Source organism: Vombatus ursinus, unplaced genomic scaffold (assembly GCF_900497805.2).
Source record: "Vombatus ursinus unplaced genomic scaffold, bare-nosed wombat genome assembly UNPS02004276.1, whole genome shotgun sequence".
NCBI classification, from domain to species: domain Eukaryota; kingdom Metazoa; phylum Chordata; class Mammalia; order Diprotodontia; family Vombatidae; genus Vombatus; species Vombatus ursinus.
Genome location: NW_020944054.1, coordinates 1,117,177 through 1,138,193, shown reverse-complemented (window position 1 = coordinate 1,138,193; position 21,017 = coordinate 1,117,177). Strand labels below are relative to the sequence as shown.

Genomic DNA, 21,017 nt, shown 5'->3' with positions numbered 1-21,017 from the left:
CTCTCCCTCCAGGTACTTCTCTCTGAAGAGATCTTGGAAGCACATGTGACCCATCTTGAAGCTGGAAGCCAAAACAAGAATTTCTTCTCTCCCAAGCTCACTCTCAACAACTCTACAATAGGCTTGAGCCCTGGGTTACACTCATGTTGTCTTCCCTGACAGAATGTAAGCCTCTTTGAGAAAAGCGCTTGCTATATACTAGGTCTTTAATAAATGCTCCTTGATTGACTCATTGATACCTGATGAGTGGGCATCCAGCTTTTCCTTGCATATCATAGCATTTAGGGCTGGACAGATCTGAGAAGTCATCTAGTCCTAGCCCCTTATTCTGTAGGTGAGGAAACTGAGGCCAAGAGAGGTTAAGTGACTTGTCAGAGGGCATGCAGATAGGCAGCAGCAGAGCTAGGATTTGAATCCAGGTTCTCCCTGTTACAAAAGCAAGGTTTTGTTTTGTTTTTTTTCCTATTGTATCAAGCTACCTCCCAATATGTACCTATATCTTTCAATAAATAGCATTAGGATATGTGACTTGGTATTTCCTCCCTACGGACAGACCATATAACCATTCGCTCAGCAATCTTTTGCTATAAAAGGGAGCAAATAGGGGAGACTAATTACCTCTCCCACCTCTGAAAATTAGCACCTTGAACCCAGAACATTGTTCCCAGGTTCTTCTCCTAAGGCGATTCTCTGTACTTCCATGAATTTACACATACTCTTCCCTCAATCCCTGGCCCACCCCTCCATATACCCAAATGTCTTCATTCCTCCTCCCCCCAAATGCCACACTTGCTTGAAATCATAGCACTGAGTTGGCTGCCTCCTCAAAGCCTTTCCAGTCTGCTGGCCAACTTTCATTTGGTCCTTGCCATTGCTGGCTAGTCCTTTCGAAATCTCTCATTGATTGCCTGGCACACCATCCAATTGTGGCTACTGGTCCATCGCCAGATTTCTCTGTGGAATTGCCTAATCGCTTCCCCATCTCCATCGATGTCAGTCAGACTCGAGCTTTACTGAGACGTTCTCAGGGACCTTAAGCTCACACACTCCCCAGGGCCCATTGTGTCTTTAGTCTCTCCCTCTTTTTTCACATCCTTATTCCCTTCTGCCTACATTCAGAGGAACCTTTTCTTAAAAACAACAACAACAACAGCGACAACAGCAACAACAGCAGCAGTAGCAACAACACACCAAACCCTGCACTTAATGCTGCTTCCCTCTCTTGTTACTTTTCTATTCTTTCTCCTTATGAAAATGACACTCCCTCTCTTGGTCTGTAAGGAGAGAAAATTGTAAGGAGAGAACATTGACTCTAACCTCATTTCCCAGAGCTTAGCACCCTACTGTTAAGAGAATGGCAGATTTGGGGCTACAAAAGGATGTACCAGCAGATGGGAAGTGATCAGATGCAAAGGACATGAAAGCAGTTGGTGCCACCAAAGGCATATAGCCATGAAAACACTACAGCTTGATTCTGGGTACTTGGGCCAAGGTAGGCCTCTCCAGCTGCTATGGGACTGATTCTACTCCAGCCCAAGATGGCAGCAGATAAATGGAAGATGTGTGCGATGTGTTTGGTGCATTCAAAGGAAAACACCTGCCCCATATTGCTTCTCTGGAGAGTAGAGGTATCAGTAAGCCTCTGGAGCTTGGAGGTATCGCCTTTTTTTTTTCTTCTTTTTTAAATCTCTGGAAAGAGATAGAAAAAAGCCAAATAACATCTTTGTGGTATCTGACCATCTTACCAGGTATTCAGAGGCAGACCTAACCAGCAACCAGAACCTTTCTACATTGACCAAAGTGTGGGAGAAGAATTTTGCCGTATGTCACTTCCCAACCAGGATCCATTCTAATGAAGGTCAAGATTTTGGAGGTAGTTGTTCAGGGAAGTGGAGTTGCCAAAGATACCTCACCATCCACAAGGAGCCCCCGCCCCACGCCCCCTGCCCCCATTGAGACTGAGTAGGCTAGCACCCTCCTAACCATGTTGGGTGCCCTGAGGCCTAAGCAGAAGACTCAGCCTGGGGTACCGCTTACGTGGGCATTAGTCTATGCTCTAGAACTGTGATCAAAATAAATTTACTCAGTGTTATTAAAAGGAAACAATTTAATAAAAACACACACTGTTATTTGCCAGGGCAGCAATGCTTGGTCAGAAGGAAATCCTGCAGAGCAGTGGGAACAATGCCAAATCTCAGGAACACCAACCCCATACACGCTGGGCTTTTTCCTGCCTCAGGAGATGAAGAAGCCTTAGGACCAACCCCATTTGTAAGCTGACCTGGTCCCTTTAAGGAGAAAGCAGCCCAGGCCCCAGAAGCATTGGATATATCTCCCATACCTGCTGATGTTCGGGCTAAACCCACATTTGTCAGTTACTTGGTGTTTTGGAGTCTCATAGTATAGAGGACAGTTCCTCACTATTCTGTTTCATGAAATATCTTTGTTTTGAGTTTATGTCTTCCAGAGCAACACCCCCACCCCCACCTCCCAGTTTGTTATGGTAGAAAAGAAGCATTGGCTAGGGCCTCCCAAACCACACTTTTCAACAGACACAGAGTTGAGGTATACCTCAAACCTCAGTCTCACTCTCAGGGGCCCACATTTGAAGGGAGCCTGGGCTATACTTGCTTTAGGCCTGGTTCACCAGCCACCTTCTCCAGGACTCCTTTCCAAACCGTGGTCCCTTGTCACTACTTGCCAGTTCTTCTTTTAATCTCTCATTGATTGCCTGGCACACTACCCTACAGTGGTTACTGGATGGCTGCCAACCTTCTCTTCTCCAAGTTCCTAATCTCTCCACCCTCTCATCCCTCCTCTGCCATCTAGACTTGGGCTTTACTGAGAGGTTCTCAGGAGCTCTGACCTCACACATTCTATTCCTCCTATCTTCAGCTTGCTTCCTTCTTTTCTACCTTATTCCCTTCCACCTACAAACACTCAGATCTCTCCTGGCCTGGGGAAAAAAAAAACAGGACAAAACAAAACAAAAAAACAAACAAACCAAAAAAAGCACCAACCCACAACAAACCCTGCACTCGATGCTCTATCCCCCTCCTTACTAAGGAATTATAATCGGGCTGGGGTGAGGGGGACTAATTGGCACTTGTTTTATCACTGTTTAAGGAATTTTTATTACAGCAAGAATTTTATAATTCAAATTATGTTTCCTTGCTCAGCTATCAATTCTGTTACCTAAAACAGCAGTGATATTCTGAGCTTTTCTACAATAAAGAATTACAAAGTTAAAGACAGGAATGCTTCAGTTCCTCATCTGTCAAATGAGCTGGAGAAGGAAACGACAAACCACTCCAGTACCTTTGCCAAGAAAACCCCAAATGGGGTCACAAAGAGTTGGACACGACTGAAACGACGGAACAACAACAACAACTGTGCTGAAAATTCCCCACCCCCACCCCCACCCCCCACCCCATCTATTAAACATTAATTTGTTTTTAAATTTTACTATTTTTTGGGTTTCTTTTCTTTTTTTTTCCTTTTTTTTTCTTTTAAATCAATAAGTAATCTAGGACTAGCATTTAAGTTTGCTAGACCTGGCATCTGCTTGGTACATCAAGTTCAAAGTTTCCTTCCCATTTTTCTTTAGTTTGCAATGTTTTTTTTTTCCCCCACAATAGACATTTTTCTTCAGACGAAGCTGGGGTTCCATTTCTCATCCCTCATCTTTTCTTTTAAACAGCGGGCACATCGGCAGCACTGTTCACGGCTTTCTGGGCAGCCTCTTTCGCCTGGTGAGCTTGCAGCACCGCCACAGCTTCATCGACCTTAGAGCGCAGAGACTCAGGAGACTCCAGCATGTGAAGAAGCTCGGAGTTGTCGATTTCTAGCAACATGCCCGTGATTTTTCCGGCCAGAGTAGGGTGCATGGCCTGAATGAGTGGAAACAGGCGTTCACCCAGCATCTGCTTCTGCTCTTGTGGAGGGGCAGATGCCAACATAGAAGCAGTTAAAGGTTCCTGACCTTGCACGTGAACGGCAGGCTGCTGCATGGTGACCTGCGGTTGAGCATTAAGATGCTGTTGAGGATTGCGAACACCAGCAGCATATTTATACTGTGGAACCGAGCGGACAGCAGGAGTACCTGCGGCAGCCGCCCCCGCTGGACGTGGACCCATGGTCTGAGTCGAGGTGTTGGCCACACGTGCGGACACCACTCTCGGCACCTGTGAAGAAGCTGGTCTCAGGGTACTGAATGGCGGCCTGGGAGCCGCTGGGCGGATAGCACCGGGCATGTTCTGGAATGGATGAGGTCTGGCGCCCTGGGGGGTCCAGCGAGGACTCGGTCTGAGAGGAGAGATTTGGCTAGCAGGATAGTAGGCAGCGCGGTTCTGAGTCTGAGGAATAGCTGCCATGAAGTAACCTGAAGGAGGCTGATAAGGGTTGATCACAGGGTTGGGCACAGCTCTGACACTGGCCATTCTCTGCATGTACTGGTTTGTGAGGTGAGCCTGCCGCTCCTCTTTGCGCTGGGCTAAAGCTATATACAAGGGCTTGGTGGCCACGATCCTGCCATTCATTTCAGTGACAGCTTTGGTGGCTTCCTCCGGCGAAGAGAAACACACAAAGCCAAAGCCTTTGCTGCGGCCCCCTTCCATCATCACCTTTGCGCTGGTGATTGTACCAAATGGGGAGAACTCTTTCCGCAGACGCTCGTCATCGATCCCATCATCGAGATTTTTCACATACAGGTTTACCCCCTGGTACCTGGTGATCCTGTCCTGCTTCATCTGTTCAAATTTGCGCTTGAGTTCAGTCTGGCGCTCCACTTTCTTCTGAGCCCGGCCCACATAGATTTTTTTCCCATTCAGTTCTTTCCCATTCATCTCATCTACAGCCTTTTGGGCATCTTCATGCCTCTCAAAATTCACAAAGCCAAACCCTTTGGACGTGCCACTTTCATCAGTCATTACCTTGACGCTCAAAGCGGGTCCAAACTTACCAAAGAGCCTCTTAAGTCTCAGATCGTCCATGTCCTCGCCAAAATTCTTGATGTACACGTTGGTGAACTCTTTGGCTCTGGCCCCGAGCTCCGCCTCTCTCTCCTTGCGGGATTTGAAGCGCCCCACGAAGACCTTGCGGTCATTGAGCAGCATCCCATTCATTTTGTCAATGGCCCTCTCGGCAGCCTCTCGGGTCTCAAAGTGTACAAATCCATAGCCCTTGGACCCATTTTCATCACATACCACCTTGCAGGACAGGATGTTGCCGAAGGCGGAGAAGGTATCGAACAAAGCCTTGTTGTCGATGGACTTGTCTAGGTTTTTGATGAAGATGTTGCCCACGCCGCTTTTGCGGAGGGAGGGGTCCCTCTGGGACCACATGATGCGCACCGGCTTGCCCTTGATGACATCGAAATTCATGGTCTCCAGGGCTCGTTCGGCGTCGGCCGGCTGCTGGAAGTTGACATAGGCGTAGCCCAAGGAGCGCCGGGTGATCATGTCCCTACAGACACGGATGGAGAGGATGGGCCCGGCCGGGCTGAACTTCTCGTACAGCATCGCCTCGCTCACCTCGGGGTGCAGGTCCCCCACGTACAGCGAGGCCGTGGGGTAGCTGGGGGCGCTGGGATGCATCTCGCCGCCGCCGCTGCCTCCCGACGAGGAGGAAGGAGGAGGAAGAAGAGGAGGAGGAGGAAGAGGAGGGCCACAGACTACTGCCGCCGCCGCCGCCGCCTCCGCGAGCTTTCCGGCAAGAGGAAAGAAACGGGTGGGGGGGCCGCAGTCTGGAGCCGGGGTGGGGGCTGGGCGGGGGGAGGGGAGGGGAGAGAGGGCGAGCGCGGAGGGACAAAAATCTACCGGAATCGGAATCGAAATCGAAATCGAAAACGGCTCCACGGCGGCGCAGCAGAGGGGGCGGCGGCAGAGGGGGCGGCGACAGGGCCAGGGGCGGCTCGCTCGCTCCTTCTCTCGCTCCCTCCGCTGGGGGCGGGGGCGCTGAGGCGGCCTCGGGAGCTGGGGAGGTGGCCGTGGTCCTGGCCGGGTCCCGGGGCCCGGGGACCGGGGGGCCTGGCGCGGGCGAGGGGCTCGCCCTCGGTGGTGCATTCCTAGGGGAGGGGGGACCACAGACAAGATGCTCGGGGGCGGGGGGGGGGGGCGCCTCGGGTTTTGACGAAGATGCTCTGTCATTTTTGGTCCATAGTAAACGTGGGCTTGGACCCGAGCACACAGCCGCACTCCCAGCACTCGCCGCCAGGCTTGTCGAGCGGCCTGATGGGCGCCCGGTGAATGGGTGCTGACCGCGATCAATTCCCAAACAGATTTTTTTTTTTTTACCTTTACTTTACATTAAATTTTTTTAAAAAAATTACTGTGATGCAGTGTACTAAGCCCTGGGCCAGGAGTCAGGAAGACCCGAGGTCAAATCCAGCCTCAGACTAACTGTGTGGCCCTGGGGAAGTCACTTCACCTGTCTGCCTCATTTTCCTCGATTGTGAAATAGGGATAATAATAGTACCCACCTCCCAGGATCAAATGGGAAAATACTTGTAAAGTGCTGAGTGCTTGGCACATAGTAGGTGATGTATGAATGTTTATTTCCTTCCTTCCTTCCTTCCTCCCTTCCTTTCCTCCCTCCCTCCTTCCCTTCCCTTCCATTTCCTTCCTTCCTTCCTTCCTTCCTTCCTTCCTTCCTTCCTTCCTTCCTTCCTTCCAGCTATGTGACCCTGGGCAAGTCACTTAACCTCTGTTTGCTCATCTGTAAAATGGGGAAAATGATAGCACCTGCCTCATAAGATTTTTGTAAATAATAAATGGCATGACCTATGTACAGCACTTTGCAAACCTTAAAGCACCACATAAACATTGTTGTTTTTCAGTCATATCCAACTCTCTGTGACCCATTTGTGGTTTTCTTGGCAAAGATACTGGAGTGGTTTGCCATTTCCTTCTCCTCCTTATTTTACAGATGAGGAAACTGAAGCAAACAGGATGAAGTGACTTGCCCAGGGTCACACAGCTAGTAAGTGTCCAAGGCCAGATTTGAACTCAGGAAGATGAATCTTCCTGACTCCAGGCCCAACACTCTATCCACTGTGCCACCTAGCTGTCCATATAAACACTAGTCATAGTTGTCAGCGTAGTCATCATCATCATCATCATCATCATCATTCCTCTAAAGCAGGATCAGATTTGCAAGTTTGTGACCCCAAGTATATGTGAACATAGAATACTTGCTTTAGGCTGTAAATTTACAGAGCAAACTTAATTATTCAGAATGCCAGTGTTCCAAGGTTACCATGGGAGAGTATGGCCACAACTGATCATCCTCCGGGGTCTGTAGTCTGAAAACCATCCTATAGGCATAGCTGTGAAGTCTCCAGAGGGGAAAGGAAGAAAGGATAGGTGTGCTGCCCTTGTCCATCATGCTTTAGAGGTGTCATGAGGCCCTCAGATATGGCATCTGCCCAGCCCTCAGTGAGAAGAAGAGAAGGACTAGTTAGACTGCCACTACCACCTGTTGCCCATCCTAGGACACCTCAGGTCCAACCAGATGCTGTCCATGGAGTGCTAGGTGGTGCAGGGGACGGAGAGACAGAGTGATGCCTCCCCCAGTTGTCTATGCAAGGGGGCCCCCAGGCTTCCTGAATCTCTTTCTTATGGATCCAGGTGGTGGAGGGGATGATGTGGCTGAGGCCATGCTACCCTCTATGGTCTATCACAGGTGGCCTCAGGGCTTCCCTGAGAATTTTCACAATGCCTTGGTTGGTGCAGGAGATGAAAGAGATAGAATAGCTACACATTTTTTTTTCCTTTTTTGGTGAGGCAATTGGGGTTAAGTGACTTACCCAGGGTCACACAGTTAGTAAGTGTCAAATGTCTGAGGCTGGGTTTGAACTCAGGTCCTTCTGACTCCAAGGCCAGAGCTCTATCCACTGCATCACCTAGCTGCCCCTAATAGCTACACATTTAAGGACATCTCAGATACTCCCTGATAATCTTCATGGACTTTTGCTTGGTGCATGAACCTGAATTTTTTGCCCATCCAAGGTGGTCTCAAGGCCTCTGTGGTCTCCAGGGAGATCAACCAATAAGCCATCACGAAGGCCTCAGACCATTCCTGAGAATCTACTGGCAGCTTTAGTTGAGGTTACAGAAGGAAGATCTGGTGCAATGACCCACCCCAGGAGGTCTCCCATCCTCCCTGAGAACCTCCTGGCAGTTTTGGGTAGGGAAGGAGAAGAGAGAGCTACCCCACTGTTGCAAGCAAGGCTATCTCAGGGCACCCCTGAGGGGAGATGGAGGGGTTTGAGAGGATCTGTCCTCCTATGTGCCCTCAGGGTCACTGCGACTGGGGCCATAGAGACCCCCTGCCCTCACCTCCTAACTCTTTACTAGGTGGCCTCAAGGTTCACTCCAACAGCCTCAAGTGGAGAGTCCAGCAGGGGAGGGGCTGGAGGATCTGAAAGGTCACTCTTTCAAATGGGGAGAGCATAGTTCATTAACTTGAATGCTACGCATTAAAATGTTGAAAGAGTAAAAATGTTCTGCCTTCTGCCCCATCAAAAAATGGGAAGGGGGGAAGGCTTGTCAGATTTTTATTAGTCTTTCTACACTCCAAAGTCTTCCTGCAGCCTCCTCCATCTCCCTGCACCCTGCTTCTCCCCCTGCCACCTCCTCTTCCCTTCCCACGTGCTCCCAGTCTCTGCCCCCTGATCCCCATCAGGCTGCAGGGGACACAGCCTCCTGGGCTACAGAACTTGGGGATTTGGCTGCTCCAACGGCTAGTTTGGGGTGGGAAACCCTGGCCCCCCGGTCTCGACTCACTGCCTCCATCTTCATCCTTCACTGAGCCCTCCTTTCTTTCTGGCTCCCACCACACTCCAGATGGGCAGGGGCTGGGGGGGAGTGCCTGCCTGCCCAGGACTAAAGGAAGCACTAAGGCAACAAACTGGGGACCTGAGGAGTGTCTGGTGCGGCCACCACCTGGCCCGGGTTTGACTACAGGCCCAGAGTCAGGTGCAGAGAGGCCATCTTAGCTGCATGTGTTGGGGAAGGAGACTCCCATGAAGGGAGGTCAAGATCTGGGTACCCCAGCAGCAACTAATCGGTTGTCTGGGGAAACTTCTTAGGCCAGAACAAACCAGCTGGTTATCCTGACAATGAATCAGGAACAGAGGAGGTGGGAGCAGGGTGGTCTGGGAAGGCTGGCAGGACCAGGACATCCAAAGGGCCCTATCATTTCAGCTGGGAGGACATGTACTTGTCTGTATTTACAGACTCTAAAATGAGAGGAGGATTCCTCTACTCCTTTGATGGGAGCTTTCCCCAAAGCCAGGCAAAAAGAAAAGAGCAGAAGCACTGCAATGCAGGTTTCAACATCAAAACATCAAACAACACATAAAGTGGGCAGCATGGCCAGCCCCACTGGGCAGCACCAGGTGCCGCTTCCATCCAGCAGCAGCTCCAGCTCCCACTGGTCCCAAGGCTAAGACCTTTCACCACTCCTGCCTCTGAATAGAAAAATGAGTGGTAAACCTCCATCAAATTTTAACTAAGTAACGAATTTTATAACCAAAAAAAACTAAGGGACCCAAAAGTCCAATTAAAGCATCAGTAGATAGGCTCTCTAATTGGATAATAAATATATTGAAAGAGGTGCTTTCTTAAGATTGGAGCTCAATTCTTAGTCATATTTTTAGTGGATTTTCCACTATCAACTCAGATTGCATATTCCTCAATGAAATCCCTAATCTTCTCACTTCCCCTGTGCTGACCTGATGAGGTTTGGGGAGAGATGAGAGCCACCCCTCTCCACCAGGCTGCAGCCTTCTGGGGTATAGAACTTGGGTATTTGACTGCACAAAGGTCTAGTTTGGGGTGGGAAACACTGGCACCCCAGTTTATATATCCAGACTCTGGGGATGCCTCTGCCCACCTCTTCTCCCACACTCCCACACATCAAGTTAGTTGTTTTTGCTGAGGCAGCAGTCAGACCTAGAGTCAGTGACATTGCCCCCCACTCCCTTCCCCCACACGCTCCAGCCCAGTGCAGCAGCAAGGTTCCTTCTCACAGGGCAGCCCAACTCAGGGGCTGAGGTTCAGATGAGGACTAGAGGATGGATAAAGAGCTGGGTAAAAGGCTACAGAATCCTGACAAATTCCAGGCCCCAAATCAAGAGAAGAATTCCCATGTTGGCCCAGGGCTGTGAGAGAGAACCCGGTGACCTCCTGTCAAGCACTGCCACGGTCTTCTCCCACTTTCTCAGACGTGGCCAGCTTCCCATCCTTATAGAGGCAGCCCTGGAAAATGTGCAGCAGAAGCCAAAAAAACCCAAACCAGCTATGCTGCCTCCTCTCTGACCCAAACCTCTACCAATAGCTGGTCCTCAGGCCTGCCAACCTTCTAGATCCTGTAATAATCTCCCAAGAAAGTGCCAGCCTCCATTCTCTTGCCCTTTGAATCATCACACCCAGTTCTTCTCTGCTCCAAAGCGTTCAAGGCTGCCTCAAGCTTTCCCTCAAACTACTCCCACTCTGCTTGCCTTCTGTGGGGAGACTTGATTCCTGACATTCCCCTTGCTGGGAAATGCCTCCTCCATCTTTTCAGGTCTCTCACCTCTTTCCAATTTGGTTGGTCACAAGGTGATGAAGTATTAGACCACAGCAGCTCTTGAAGAATGCTTGCTAAGTCATGGAAGTCATGGAAGGGTTTTGCTCTATATGTTTTTCAATTCACACCTCCCTCCATGAGTTGTGGAATAAACACTGAGACCTTGTGAGAGCCCAAAAGCTCCCTGAAGACAAAGAGAACTTTGACCTCAGGCAAGTCACCATTTTGGGCGTCAGTATCCTTACAGGTAGATAAGCCTTACTAACATATAGAATGTTCAAACTAAGAGAGGACTGAGAGATCATCCACTCCACCCTTTTCATTTTACAGATAGAAAACTGGGATAACTGAACCCCTGGAACTGGTGAGATCTGAGAACTTATCTGTTCCTCTCCAGCAGACTGCCCTCTATCATCTCCACTCTTTTATTACTCTTTTTTTATTTGTTTTTTTTGGCGAGGCAATTGGGGTTAAGTGACTTGGGCTTTTATTACTCTCCAACAACTCTTTATCTACTGCCGCCTTCTCTGATGCCTACAGCCCCACCTAAATCTCCCCAGCCTTAAAAATCCCTCATTTGATTCCCACTACTTATCGTCCGCCATCTCTCCTCTTTTTTATCTCCTTTAGAAAGCCTTCTATACTTGCTGCCTTCACTTCTTCTCACTCCAGCTTCTGACCTCATCATTCAACTGGAGCTGCTCTCTCCAAAGTTACTACCAATTTCTTAATTGCCAAATCCAATGACCTTTTCTCAATCCTCATCCTTCTTGACCTCTCCACAGCCTCTGACCCTGTCCATTCACTTTTCTCCTGGATTCTCTCTCTTCTTTAGTTTTTGTGACACTGCTTTCTTCTGGTTCTCCTACCTGTCTAACCAATAAATCCCCAATCTCTTTCACTGCATTTTCCTCCAGGTAATACCTGCTAACCCTGGGTGTCTCCCAAGGGTCTGTCCTGGGAGTTTTTTCTCTATATATATTATTTCACTTGGTCATCTCATCACCAAAGGACAGCTAGGTGGCCAAGTGGATAGAGCATGGGCTTGGAAACAGAAAGATTCATCTTCATGAGTTCAAAGCTAACCTCAGATACTTACTAGCTTTGTGATCCTGGGCAAGTCACTTCATTCACCCTGTTTGCCTGAGTTAGAGAATGCCCAGAGCCAAGAGGACAAGGAGGTCAATGTTACTGGATCAGAGAGTACATGCTGGAGAATAAGGTGTAAGAAGACTGGAAAGGGAGGAGGGGGCTGCTTTATAAAGAGCTTTGAATACCACACAGAGTATTTTCTTTTTGGATCCTGGAGGCAATAGAGACCCACTGGAGGCCTTTCCATAGAAAGCCTTTCTTGGTCCCCTCCCCTTCCCAACCCAGTGCCTTGCCCTAAAATGATCTGCAATTATTCCTGCCTATAGATTGTTTATACATATTTGCTTGTTGTCTCCCCCATAAACTGAGCCCCTCAAGAACTGAGATTGTTTTTTGCCTTTCTTTGTACCCCCAGCATTTATCACAGTGCCTGACACATGCCTAATAAATGCGTGTTGACTGACTGGTCCAGACCCTTCATCTGACAGAGGAGGACACTGATCAGAGAGGATTTAGAGGTGGAAGCAAGTCCATTTGACAGCTAAGGCCCAGAGAGGGGAAGTGACTTACCTAAGGTCACACAGGGAGTGACAGAGCAGGGGTTCCAATTGAGCTCCTCTGCCTCCCCCAGATACAGGGCCACTTTCACCTTTCCAGCTTTCACCTGTTCTATGATTCTAAACTGTCCCAGTCTTGAGCTTCTAAATAGCCTCTCAGATGCCCAGACCTCTCAGCTCCATTTCTATGGAAGAGGACAGACTAGCCCTTTGTCCTTTAGCTCTTTCTCAACCAGAATACACAGCATTACAAATGCTCTGGAACTCCTGGATTTCTTGTAAGATTTTGCTCCATGTCTCTTTCTCCCTAGATGGGACGGAGCAGTGTCCTCTCAGCTTTGGTTGCTTTTTTCTGTGGGGGGGGGGGGGGGGGGGGACGGGGGAGGACGGGAGGAAACCTCCTCAGTCTCTTTGGCAGCAAGCTTTCTTTTGTGATGCCTGTATAGGGAAGTCAGAGTACACAGTAGATCCATCTTGAACTGGAGGGAGTAAACAGAGCCCTAACATGGGAAGTGGGGGAGGGAATGGAATTTGACAGCGGACATAACAGGAAGGGAGGGCACCCTTTGGGCACAAGAGAATATTCAAGGGGGTGGTGTGAGGAGGAGGGAGAACATAGCCAAGTTTTCTGGGAAAACCCAATTTTATTATTTTTTTTTGTTGATGTGTTGATTTAAAGGGCCACGACACAAATTCCCAACCTGATTGGTGAAACACCTCCCAAGTGTTCCCTGGAAAATTGGCCAGAAGGGAAGGAGAGAAAAGGAATTGGAGGCAGTTTTTATTCCATGTGCCTGAAAAAATGGTCCCCTCTACCTTACCAAATCTAGACCCTGGACCCTGAAATCCAAGAAGCTGTGACTGGTGTACTTTTGAGTTGATGTTGCTACAAAAACCCTCAGATGACTCAAAATAGAAAAAGAAATGTAGAGACAGGAGAGGCTCCCAGGCCTGCAACCCACTTGATGGGTAGCTAAAATGGATTCATTTTGAAAAAACCTTTATGAAATACCTACTGTGTGAGCTAGTTGCTGGGGATGGATGGCCAGTCAAGGTGGCTGTCCTGAACTATTTCCCCAATCATGCTACTCCTCAGAGCCCCAAGAGGCCAGATCAAGGCATCACACATTGCCAGGGCATAGAGGAGGCTGCCCCTCTGTTCACAAAATCAACAATGGAAGTGTATAAACAGCCAAATCTTAGTCTTTGGGTGCCTGGGAGTTACAGAGAACTGATAAAGTCCAAAGAAGAACATGGGCGGGAAAAGCTGACTAGAGAACACGGAAAGGTTTTGAAACCTTTGGTCCTCCAGACTCAGAGTAGGGCTGCCTCAGACAAATCACTTTACTTGCCAGCCTTGAAAGTGGAGATGATCTTATAAGCTCCAGCTTCTGCAGGTTGGTGCAAGGGTCAAATAAGATCATGTTGGGAAAGCATACTGCTGCCTGTGCTCCAGAAATGGCAACTCTTAGCTGCCCATTTTACAGAGGAAGTTATGTGACGCACAATTTGAAAGTCAAGGGAAGGATTTTTTTTAAATGGCTGAAGGCAAGGGGGCGCTAGTTAATATTGAACAAAAAAGGGCCAACATAGAAGTTTCATCTGCATTAAGAACATTTTCTCTATCACTTTCTAAAGTCTAGATAATCACCACACCAAGAATTCAAACCCTGAAAATCAGACAATAACTATTGGGAACCTGTGTAAGCAGGCTCTAGCATGTCCCCGACAGGAGAGCTGAGTGTTTGCAGGTAGACAGGAAGGAGCCAGTGGAAAGGGAGAAGGTGAAGATGAAAGACAGAACAGGAATAAATGTCCAGCTGGAGGCAGGAAGACATGAATCATGATGGAGCAAAAAGAGCCCAAGCCAGGTCATCTGCTGGAGCCAAGGAAGGAAAGCTGGGAGAGAGCTCATGAAGAAACTGAGACTGTTGAGCCTGAAGAAATGTCAAGGGGTGATGGGAGAGTTGCCTTGTTTTGGTTGGCCCTAGAGGAAAGAACTACCTAGTACCAATAGGTGGACAGTAGTACCAAGATGTACCCTGGGACAGCTAGGTGGCGTTGCAGTGGATAGGGTCCTGGGCCTGGAGTCAGGAAAACCTGAATTCAAATTTGGCCTCAGACACTTACTAGCTGGGTGACCCTGGGCAACTCACTTAACCCTGTTTGCCTCAGTTTCCTCATCTGTAAAATGAGCTGGAGAAGGAAATGGCATACCACTTCAGTATCTTTGCCAAGAAAACCCCAATGGGATCATGGAGAGTCAGACATGACTGAAAAACGACTGAGCAATACCACCACCAAGATGGAGTTAAAGGGAAACAGATTTCAGTTCAACTTAAGGGAGAGCTACTTGGTAACTAGAGCTTTCTAACAATGGAATGGAATGGTCTGCCTTTACAAGGTAGTGAACTCCTCCTGATTGAAAGTGTCTCAGCAATTGCCTTGCCCCAGCACCAGCTGTTTTCAACAAACAAATCACTATTCCTTCCAGAGACAAATATGTTAGACTCTTGGGCCAGGAGGAAATCTGTTAGCCTGCCTCTACTTAGAACACAGTACAGAATGTGACAAGTTCTGAGGGTGGCTTAAACCTATCAATCAGCAATCTTTGATCAAGCGCTTGGTGCCGGGCACTGAGCTTTATGGTTGGGACACAGTGACTCTTGGGCTATCTCAGCTATTACCCAAACCAAGAGGAAGCTTCCAGGTAGTCAGGCAGCCCATCTGTTTAATTGTTTTGACCATCTTAGAAGTTGTGTTGCTATGGGATCCCCTCTGACTTTTAGGTTGAGAAGCACTTAGGTGTTTACTTCAAGTGTTCTTCACATAGCTAACTGGACAACACCTTGAGGTTGACCTGTTATCTGGCCCCTCTCATCTACCTCATGGCATAGAGCTTCTTTTGCTTAACAATGGTGTGGGTTAATAGCACCGGAAAGGAGTGCAGAGGTCAGGCTTTTGTTATGAAGCCTGAGGACCCTAGAATTGTTGCTGTTGTTAATGGAATACTTTCCTTCAAGACAGAGAGGTGTGGAGAGAGGTATTATTAGGTCCAAGCAATGTGGTATGGGGATAGAATGAGGGACTAGGGGTTTGAATCCTGCTGAATTTGGACCCATTCTTGCTGTGCGACCCTGGGTAGGTCACTTCACCTCTGAGTCTTTTTTTTTTTCCTTCTATAATATGGGGATAAAAGCACTTATTCCAACAGGGTGGGTCAGATTAGCTAATGTATGTAAACCTTAAGGCACTAGTTCAACATCAGCTATTATTAGTATCCCCATATTCTAGAGGAAGAAACCAAGGGCTGGAGAATGAAAGGGACTTGCCAGGATCCCCCACCTAATAAGTGGCAGAGGTGGGACTTTTGCTCATTCTACCAATGACCGATTCTTTTATGACACAGATAGAAAGTGTCAGAGTCATTTAGGACTTCAGCTGAGCCATGTAGAATGCTGGAAATAAGCAAGAGAAGATAGAGAAAGCTTGACTTGATTGCTTCCTTGTTCAGTGCCTGGCATGTCACTGGGGCTGAAGGGGCTTTCCAAAGGAAACTCCAAGATCGAGCCCAAAGTGGAAGTAGCCTCTCCCTGAGCTGGCCTGAGCTTGTCTTGGCCATCTCCTCCACTCTCAGCCCAGCTGGCTCCAGCCTCTCTGCCCATCCTTCTGATCTGCCTGGCTGCTTAGTTCTAGAATCAGTGCTCTTCCCCTGCCTATGGTGGACAACTCGGGCTCATCTCACTCGATAATAACAGCAACTGAGAGATCTAGAACAACAGAAAGTTTACAAGTTGTGATTATCCCATCCCACAACCACCCCCAAGGAAAGTATCTGCTATAGGCATTTTAATCCCTATTTATTCCTAGTATCCCAGTGAAGCATCTGGGGGTGCCACAGTACACAGAGTGCTGAGCCTGGAGTCAGCAGACCTGAGTTCAAATGTGGCTTCAGACACTGACTAGCTGTATGACCCTGGGCAAGTCACTTCACCACTGCCTGCCTCCGTTTCCCCATCTATAGAATTGGCATAATAATAGCTCCTACCTCCCAGGATTGTTGTGAGGACCAAGTGCTTAGCACAGGGCCTGGCACATAGTAGGTGCTGTATAAATGTGTATTTCCTTCCTTCCTTCCTATTTTATAGAAAAGGAAATAGAAAATCAGAGGGGAAGTAACTTGCCTAGAGTTACACAGATAATGATCACAGGAGGTGAAATTTGAGCCTAGATCTTCCTGATTGGCAGCCCAACATTTGTTCATTCTTGCTACCTTGGAGTGAAGACAAATTACCCAGATTGCTTTCTGGAACTCCAAAGAGTCATGCTTTGAGAACTGTCCATCTTCCCAGCAAAAAAGATGGCCTCCTGATGCCCCCTGCTAAAACGTCTTCTTCCTGCTACCTTCCACCAGCACCCCACCCCACCCCACCCTCCCTCGGAAAATTGGTCACCAGGCAAACTCACCTTGACAAAGAGCTCAATCTCAGGCTCCTGTTTGGCGCTGGGTCCCCAGCCTGCCATCTTAGCTTGCCTTCTGAACTGCCAGCTGTGTGCAGCCCACCCCCACCAAAGCACAGAACCCCAGTCTGATGCCCAGAAAGCAGTCAACCTCCTCTCAGTAGGCTCTGGCTGGGAAGGGCTAGAACTAGGGGCAGACCCTTTTATCAAGATATGGGGTGACTAAACTTGAAACACTTAGGGGAAGTTCTTGAATTCATATTCCTTCTTCCTGTTGACTTTAAACTTTTGAATCAAGGAGGGGCCAAAGGGGGCGTGTATGGTAGAAGGGAGTGGTTGTTCCTAACCAGAGAGGTCTCAGAGCCATGACTCAGCATCAGAGAGAAAACACACACACACACACACACACACTCATGAACAGATTCAGCACACCCCCACAGCCCTGCTTTTATCTGTCAAGTGGGCCAAATGCTATCCTGAAACCTCCCTCTGAGGCCTGGGCTCCAAGCCCAGAAAAGGACCTCTCCTTTCTGTTACTATAACCTGACATCACCCAAAAGCCCTTACAGGAAACAGACCACCGGAGTCCTGGATTTTCTCAGTCAGAAAGGAAGGTCATTTACTGAATTGTCCTGTCCTAAAGAGGAAGAAAATATATATCCTTTCTCCAATCTCCCTGTCCCTTTCCCCACCCCGCCATTTCAACACATACCACACACATAACAGTGTCTGTCCTTGAGGAGCCCCATTGTTGGCAGACAGGGAAAAGAAGTGGGGCAGGGAGCAGAAACGGAAGGGTCACTTCCCAGCCTGCTTGCAAATTTCACTTCTCTCCCAATGCTTGCCAACCAACTGAGTTGGTCAGATTTTAACTAATTAGGGGAGTGGTGGGGGAGGTATGATAGTCAACACTGATCCAGAAGAAGCTCCCAGGCTTAACTGAGCTAAAAAACTAGAGATGGAAAAGCAGAGATTCTAATAAGGGCAAGAGAGATCAAGAAAAGTAATCAGAGATCAATTTCCCCCAGCTTGGAGTCAGAGAATCTGATTTCAAATCCTACTTCTGGCACTCAATAGCTCTTTGACTTTGTGCACATCATTGAACCACATCTGTGGAATGGGTACCCAGCAGTTAGAGTGCTTGACTTGAAATTAGGAAGACCTGAGTTGAAATCCTGCCTTCAACACTGTTCTGTATCCCTAAGCAAATCACTTCACCTCTGTCTGTCACCGGTAAAATGGGGATAATAATATCCTCCCTACCTCACAGAGCTACTGAAAGGATTAAATCAGGATAAATAGGTCAAACATCTGGCAAACCTTAAAGCACCATGAAAATACTGGTTATTAGCTAACATTTATATAGCACCTACTATGTGCCAAGCACTATACTAAACACTTTACAAATATTATCTCATTTGGTCCCCACAACAACGCTGGGAGTTGCATGCTGTTATGATTCCTATTTGATAGATGAGAAACTGAGGCAGACAGAGGTGAAGTGACCTGCCCAGGGTCACATAGCTATCAAGCATCTGAGGCTGGATATGAGCTCAGGTCTTCCTGACTTCAGACCCAGCACTCTTATTTTTATTCAATTCAATCAGTATTTGCTATGTGCTAGGCAAAGAAATTTTTCCTGCTCTCAAGAAGCTTGGGTGGGGTAGTAGTGGGGAGTAAAAATATGTAAAATAATGGATCTCTCTTTTTCTCTCCACACACACACTCACACACACACATATATGTGCTTAAGGTTTACCAAATGCATAGACTAGAGAATCTTTTTTGGCCCTAAGGCTATGAATGATACCATGACCACCTCCTCTAGGAGGCCTCCTTTTCTCTTCAGTATGAAGCCAAATTCCCAGTGTCAGAAACCCTTGCATGTTAAAAACAATCAGCAGCTGGTCTGGTATGTACCCATTGTCTTCCTTTATTTTCTCCCATATATATGTATTTATGTATGTATGTACATAGATATATATATATATATATGAAATCAACAAAAATCCTCCTCTCCCTCCCCAACCTTCCCATTCCAATTGAAAATGAAAAATAAACAAAACCCTTGTTACAAAAATGTATAGTCAAACAAAACACATTTCTGCATTGTCCTTGTCCAAAAAAAAAAAAAAGAGTCCCATTCTATATTCCCAGTTCTTCACCTCTCTATCAGGATGTGGGTAGCATGTTTCATCATCAATCTTCTGGAGTTGCAGTTGGTGATTCTGCTGATGAGTTTCTCATTCTTTCAATGTTGTTTATCTTGTTATCATTATATGATTTTTTTTTCTTCTGGTTCTGCTCACTTCACAGTTCATGCAAGTGTTCCCAGGTTTTTCTGAAACCATCCCCTTCATCATTTCTTATAGTACAATAGTATTCCATCACATTCATATACCATAACTTGTTCAGCCATTCCCCAGTTGATAGGTACCTCCTCAAATTCCTGTTCTTTGCCACTACATAAGGAACTGCTATAAATATTTTTGTATACCCTTGGAGTTTGTTTTGCTTAGAAATAAGCCTTCCTGTAATGTGCCTCAAAATATTGGGGTGTATGGGTGTTCAGAGAAGACTAATACCTCTGGTGTGAGGGCTGCCAAGCCCTTTTTGGGGCTACTTTCCACCTTTGGTGTCCATCTGCCACCTAACTCTCACCTGTGTCTCCAAGAAGCTGTAGGATGTGCAGCAGCTATACCCTGGCAAAACCTTCTTGGCAGAAAGGCTAAACCCAGTTGAGAGCAACCTAGGGGCCTCAAAACCTTCAGTGAGTTAGGGGGGTGTCTACCTTAAGCATGTGAAGGCTTCCTCAAGTGGAGTAGGCAAATTTGTTCCAACAGGCCATGAAGGTGGCAGAAGCAAGTGCTGTGGAGAGCTTAGAGCTTGGTTAAACATCAAAGACACTAAGGTCATCCACTGCACCCTGGACCATCACCAGTCATCTTGACTTTTGTCCTGCCACTGGACTTTGACGACTCTGGAAGAGAGAGCGGGGCCAATGATTTTGGGCAACTCTGCTTCACTTAAATCCAATTTATGCTCAAGTCAAAAGCCATCACCCATGCCATTTTATGATTTTTATGTGCTTCAAAGTCCTGTAGCAACAAGCAAGTGACAAGACAGCAAGTGCTGACACACTGGGAACTATAGTCACAACCCTGCACACAGGAGGCCCAGGCCATTAGGGTTGTCATCTCACTGGATGAACTGAAGCAGCAGGGACATTCGGCAGCCCCCCGGGTGTCTGAGCAGCCTTTTTAAGGACCGCACTGCTCAACTCCTGGTGTGAGGAAGGGGCTAGAAAAGGTGCCCTAAAAATTGTCTGCTTACCCAACCCTGGCCTGCTTACCACGGTAGTCAGTGATCCTACCTTGAGATCAAAACACAAAAAATGTACAAAACTTTTGTGAAGATTCAGTAGACCTGAAAGACAATGAGATATCACATTTAAATGGCAGCCATGTGTGAAACAAGGTTGGTAATATGAAGGCCAGCTTGCCAAAGTCAGAGCTGGATACACATTTTTCTAGAGTGGCCACAGTGAAGGGGAACACTGTGAAGCTGGCGTAGGTTTCACAATCAAAACTAATCTAGTCAACAAGCTTGCATGCCTCCCAAAAGGAGTGAATGACAGGCTCATGACAATATGATCGCCACTTACAGGAAAACACCATGCCACCAGCATCAGTGTGTATGCTCCCACCATGGCTAACCCTGATGAGGTCTAAGAAAAATTTTATGAAGACCTGGAGACTCCCAACATCAATGTGCTGAAAGAAGATAAACTTATAATTCTGGGTGACTTTAATGCTAGAGTAAGCACATACTACCAGACATAGCAGAGAGTCAGAAACAGCAACAGCAATGGTCACTTACTACTGAAGATTTGTACATCTCGTGACCTTCTCATCACCAGCACTGTCTTCCATTTACCTAAATGCAATAAAACTTTGTGGATGCACCCTTGCAGCAAACACTGGCATTTAATGGACTATGTCATTGTAAGGAGAAGAGACAGACAGGATGTGAGAGTGACGATGGTGATGTGTGGTGCAGAGTGCTGGACTAATCATAGACTTATCCTCTCCAAGCTAAATATTCTCATTCAACAAAAGCAGAGGCCTCAAGGCAAGACAACTACCAGAAGTCTTAATGTCAACCGATTAGAATGCTTCTTCAAGTGGGAACAGTTTATTGCTAACTTGGAGGGAAAGCTGAGCCAACACATGGTTGGCAACAGTGGAGCAGAAAAGGAGTGGGCAGCTTTCAGAGATTTGGTGTACAGCACTACATTTGCTCATCTAGGCCAGAACATTCATAAACATCAAGACTGGT

At 47.6% G+C, this 21,017-nt stretch overlaps 1 protein-coding gene and 1 pseudogene across 1 annotated transcript in view; both read right to left on the bottom strand.

Annotated features, from left to right (window-relative positions):
• CLIC2 (chloride intracellular channel 2) overlaps positions 1-16,937 on the bottom strand; it is a 31,662-nt gene extending 14,725 nt beyond the window's left edge. The window contains exon 1 of the mRNA XM_027877688.1: positions 16,686-16,937. Within this exon, the coding sequence (XP_027733489.1) occupies positions 16,686-16,742 (57 nt within the window). The 5' untranslated portion in view covers positions 16,743-16,937. The remainder of the gene's footprint in view (positions 1-16,685) is intronic.
• On the bottom strand, positions 3,482-5,674 carry LOC114054479 (annotated as a pseudogene).
• Positions 16,938-21,017: the final 4,080 nt, after the last annotated feature.